General features: G+C 59.4%; 1 protein-coding gene across 1 annotated transcript in view; it reads right to left on the bottom strand.

Moving 5' to 3' along the window:
* KCNAB2 (potassium voltage-gated channel subfamily A regulatory beta subunit 2) overlaps positions 1-5372 on the bottom strand; it is an 80492-nt gene that overhangs the window by 18389 nt on the left and 56731 nt on the right. Inside the window, exons 6-9 of the mRNA XM_023535624.1 lie at positions 3951-4119; positions 3289-3471; positions 1702-1866; positions 458-575 (exon numbers count right to left, since the gene is read on the bottom strand). Coding sequence (XP_023391392.1) covers positions 458-575; positions 1702-1866; positions 3289-3471; positions 3951-4119 — 635 coding nt within the window. The remainder of the gene's footprint in view (positions 1-457; positions 576-1701; positions 1867-3288; positions 3472-3950; positions 4120-5372) is intronic.

Genomic DNA, 5372 nt, shown 5'->3' on the forward strand with positions numbered 1-5372 from the left:
TTGCAGATGCCGTTAGTTAAATTAAGATGAGGGCAGGCTGCGTTAGGGCAGACCCTAAACGCAGTACGAGTGGTGTCCTTATAAGATGCAGACGCCCGGGGAAGAGGCCGCGTGAAGACGGAGCAGAGACTGGGGTGACGTGTCTACAAGGTGAGGCACGCCCAGCCCTGCCAGCACCCAGCCGGCGGAGAAAAATGGAACTGGCTCCTTCAGAGCCCGGCGGGAGCGTGGCCCAGCCGACATCTGATTTTGGCCTCCTGGCATCCAGAACTGTGAGAGAATAAACTTCTGTTGCTTTAAGCCATTCAGCGTGTGGGACTTCGTAATGGCAGTTCGGGGAGACTGATGACCCGCCACAGCCGCGCGACAGTCTTGGCAGAATAAATATTTTAAAGCTATGGCTCGAGCGTGTAGCCCACCAAACCCTCCAGCAACCCCATGAGGATGCTACCGCTACCGTTTGCAGATGGAGAAACCACGGTCCTCAGCCAGCACTCTGGCCTGGGCCCCTGCTGCTCCGAAGCCTCGCCGGCCACGGCTGATGAACGGCGACTGGCTGGTAGTGGGGGCGAGGCCTGAGGAATGGGGGGCAAGCCAACATGCAATTGGTAGTCCCCTCCACGATGCAATAGAGCAGGGAGCCCTGACTCTGCGGGCACAGGGCAGGTGTCCCTGAGTGTCACGGATGCAAACTCCCTAAGTCCTGACTTCTCGAAGCTCAGCTCGGAACACCGAGCTAGCCTGTGGAGGGGGGTGGACAATACTTAACTCCTCAAAAACCGCAGGACAGAAGCTTCACAAAGCTCCTTGCGATGCCACATTTAGCCCCACCTGCCAGGCAGGTGTAGAGAGTGCGGCTGGGGGCTGGTGGCTGGTGGGGAGGTGGGCTCGCTTGCTGCCGAAAGAAGGTGGCCAGGTGTGACCAGATCTCTCGGTTTCTCAAGATAAGCCAGACATCCAGGACATTTTTGGTGGAGGGGAATCCGATTTTCAAATGTCGGCAATGAACCCTAAAGATTCCAGACACTGAGCAGGTAGCGAAGCCCTGTTAGTCAGCTGCTGGCATCTGAGTGAGACCGCGCAGGGCGTGGCGATGCCAGTGTGTGCGGTTTTCTGGACGTCGGCCCCCTCTGTAGCTCAAGTGTAACAATGTATCAAATGCATCTCCCCCTCCTCTCACGGAGGCTCCTTTACATGGTACCCTCATCTTCCTCTGAACCGTCCCCGGAGGTGTGCACCAGGCCACCGAGCCCTGCCCAGGGGGCGCTGTGTGTTGGGCCCCAAACGGGGCTGTAGAGCCGGTTTCGGGGGCATGGTGTCCCCTGGGGAGTGTCCTGAGCGGAGGCTACTCAGGGCTAGGGCTTCCGTCGTCACGTTTCAGGCACACGTGTGTCTTCCTACACGGAGGGCAGCACACGACAGGTTTCTCCCGCACTTGGCTTTTTTCCACTTATAATATGTCCTGGAAATCAGTCCATAGCAGGTCATGGAGAGCTCCTGCATTCCTTTGTTTCTTTTTAAAGTTACTAAAAAATTTTTAAATGGTGGTGAAATACACTCAGACATGATCATTTTACCCATTTTTAAGTGTGCAGTTCGGTGGCAGTAAGTCGACGTACACTGCTGTGCAACCATCCACACCATCAGCTCCGGAACGTTTTCATCTTCCCGAACGGAAAGCCCGGCCCACCACGCACGCACTCGGCACCTCCCGCCCGCCAGCCCCCAGCACCCGCGCCGCCCCTTTGTGTCCAGGGCTCTGGCTCTTCTCGGTGGCTCCCGCGAGTGGGACCACACGGTATCCGTCCCCCTGGGACTGGCTTCTTTCGCTTAGCGTGATGCCCTCAGGGCTCATCCAGGTGGTGGCTGCGGCAGGACGTACGGGGCTGGCTTTTGACAGGCGGTTAGGAGTTCGTCAGGCAGGCAGGAGGACGGCGGGTGGCGGAGGCGGCACTGCGGGCGGAGGGCGGGGGCTGTGCCAACGAGGGCGGCCTGCCGGGCCCCCGCTGCGCGCACGGTCTTGCCCGCCCTGTGCCCCGGTCACACGCCTGGGCGTCCTCCGCTCAGCCTTCTCTCCGGCATTGAGACCTTTGGCCAATTCGCCGACGTCCGCTTGCAACCTGATCCGGAGTCTGACAGGTCCTGCCACCTCCCCTGCGCCCACCTGGTCCAAGCTGGAGCACCCCTCGGCTGGGCTTTTGGAGTAGACCCTCAGCTCTCTTTGCCTCTGTCCCTGCCCCCACTCCTGGCACGTGAGGTCCAAGGACCAGCAGCAGCAGCATCGAAACGCAGACCTTCCACGTCGGACTCTGCACTTCGAGCACATCCCCAGGGGCGTTGCAGTTTGAGAAGCAGCCCCCCGACTCGTCATCCGCAGCGCAGCAGCCAGAGCGAGCTTTTTATGGTTAAATTTCTTCTTTGCTAAAACCCTCCAGTGGCTTTCATGCCGTGGACGGTCAAGGCCAAAGCCCATCAGATTCACTCCCTCGCCTCTGACCCCATCTCCTGACATCCCTCTCCCACCCCCGCCTCCTGAGGCCACCGAACTCCCGTCCCCTGGGCCGGAGGCGCCGTCTCTCCCTCTTTCGCGTCTGCCTTTCCCGACGGTCTTGTTCCAACCAGGAGCCCGCACCCCTCTCCTCCTTTCTCTGTGGCCCCCCGAAGATGTCAGGACCCCAGAACCTGGACCGTGAATGCTACCTGGGGTAGGAAAAGGGTCTTCGCAGATCTGATTAAATTAGGGGGTCTCGAGATAGGGAGATTATCAAAGATCATCTAAGTGGGTCTAAATGCCATCATCACGAGGGTCCTTATAAGAGGGAGGTGGAGAGAGATTTGACACGGAGGAAGAGGGGAGGCTGGAGTGACGTGGGCCCCCCAGGACTGCTGGAAGAGGCGAGAGGGTCCTCCCCGAGAGCGTCCGCTGTGAGCATGGCTCTGCTCAGCCCGATTTCAGCCTAGTGACTCTGATTTTGGACGTCTGGGCTCCAGACTGTGAGAGGAGAGATTCCTGTTGTTCTAAGCCGCGTGGTTGGTGGCGATTTGTCACGGCAGCCTCAGGAAACGAAGCACCCTCCACAGTGCGTTTAACCCCCAGGGATAAGAGGCGCTTGCTGCCTGCCCCTCTCGCCAGAAAGAGCTCAGCCTGCAGGCAGAGACCGGGACCCGGCCTCGGCAGGTGCTCGGCAGGCATGAACTGAGTGGAGACCGCCCTCCAGCTGGCTCTGGTGGCTTCCGGATCTGTTGCCCGGGCCACCTCCTCACTGCCTCTGGTCACATTTCACTCACTGCCGTCCCAGAAGGACCCCTCCCCTGTTCGCAAGGCCTCACGGTCCAGAGCGATCACCATGAACACACCTGACTTCCCCAGCAGAGGAGGAAGCAGGAGAGTCTGCAGAAGCCAGGCCTCTGCGGCCACTGGCAGACCCCGGAGGCTGGCCGAGCACGCTGACATGCTCGTTTCACCTGCCCCTGCACGAGAATGACACGAACACGATCGTAATTACACCCAGGATGGCCGCCCAGACGGCGACAGAAAGCACGGGGGACCGGGGAATTCTGACAGCCATGGGGACCGGGGAACTCTGACAGCCGTGTCACGGGGGGACGGGGGATTCTGACAGCCGCGCTTTCTTATGTTTTTAACTGCTATGATTTGGTTGTGATTCTCCTTCCAGAGTTTTCTGTGTGAATACATGCTTTTTTCCCAACAAAACTGCAAGTCTCACGTACAGACCGCCGCTTTCCACGAGCTCTCGGGGGCCTTCCCACGCCCACTCCGTGGGTACAGCCCACCTCACGGAACAGCCTCTGTTTCGCGACCCTTCCATTACTTCCGATGTCAGAGTCCCAGAAACAGGGGGCAGAGGGACCCTCAGGAGACACATGGGCTACCTCCCTGTCACTACTGCTCGGGGGTCAGGGAACCCATCCTGCCCCAGGATGGTTACCCGAGAGCTGAGAGCTGGAGGCCAGGGCCCGGGAGGGGCGACCTGGGCACCTGCTCAGTCTCCGAGGTTCTGCTTCCTCGAGGCGGAATGAGGGTGCCTGCCTCCCGGGGTCGATAGGGGGCCGACTGCGAAAACGAATGTCAAGTTCTTGGCCACTGTGCTCTGCCTTCTGACGGGAGTTTCCGCCGGAGCCTTGGGTGAGGTCACGGAAGGGGCGCTGGACCTGAGGTCGGAAACCTGACTCTGACCAGGGCAGTGCCGAGACCTGGCCATGTGATTGGAGCGTTAGCTCACCGTCTGCTTCCCCTGTGGCTGGCTCCTCTTTGCCTGGCCCACGGGGGCCCTCCTGCCTGGGACGATGGCCCCACAGCGGGCAGCTGCCGTGACCCCACAGGCCAGGGGACGGCAAAGCTTTTCTGTACAGGGCCAGACGGTAAATATTTTAGGCTTTGTGGGCCAGATGGTCTCTGTGGCAGGTACTCGACTCTGCCTTGTATGGTTAAAGCAGCTGCAGACAATACGTAGGCAAATGGGTATGGCTGCCTGACAGCCAAGTTTCATTTACAAAATGGGCTCTGAAATTCACAGAGACAGAGAACAGATTAGAAGTTGCCAGGGGCTGGGGAGTTATTGCTTAATGGGTACAGACTTTCTGTTTGGGGCGATGAAAAATTCTGGAGATGGACAGTGGTGACGGTCGCATAGCAAAGTGAACGTACTTAAACCGCTGAACTGTACGCCTAAAAATGGTTAACACGGTCGATTTTATGTTATGCGTATTTTAACCACAATAAAATGGTTAAAATGGCACATTTTATGTTTCATATGTTTAATGAAAAAAACTAAAATGGAAGAAACCGCAGGCGGGGGCCGGATCCAGCCCGCTGGCCGTCTCTCCCGGCCGATGCGCGGTCCTGCCGGGGACCGCCGCCGGCTGCGGCACGGCCACTGGTTCTCGTTCATCGCCCTCACACTGGGGCCCAGCGTCTGGCACGCGAGAGGGCTGCTCTGAGAACCGGACTCTGCGTCCGGACCTCTGGGCACGTGCGGCCTCCGCAAGGAGCACAGAGTTCCAGATGGGGTCGCCCATCCTCACGCCTGGCGGGGCGGTGGCCCCCGGCGTTTGGGCAGCACATGTGCTGCTCTGCGGCCAGCACGGTCCTCGTGTCCTTGCGGCTCCACGCTGGCTCAGACCCAGCCAGGCTGCCAGCCAGCCGAGGACTAAATCCCCGACAATTCCTCACCCCAGCGTGGCGGGATGTGCCCCTCACGCCGATGTATCGACTGTCTTGGACACTAGCTGTAAGGTTCCCACGGAAACGCTGCCGGCTCCTTCGCTCTATCGCTCTGAGAAGCTGCCAGGACCTCGCAGAGTCCCGAGTCTGGCACCTGTCGCCTCCGCTGTCCTCCCAGCTGCGTGTC

The sequence above is a fragment of the Pteropus vampyrus genome, unplaced genomic scaffold (genome assembly GCF_000151845.1).
Source record: "Pteropus vampyrus isolate Shadow unplaced genomic scaffold, Pvam_2.0 Scaffold142, whole genome shotgun sequence".
Taxonomy (NCBI): domain Eukaryota; kingdom Metazoa; phylum Chordata; class Mammalia; order Chiroptera; family Pteropodidae; genus Pteropus; species Pteropus vampyrus.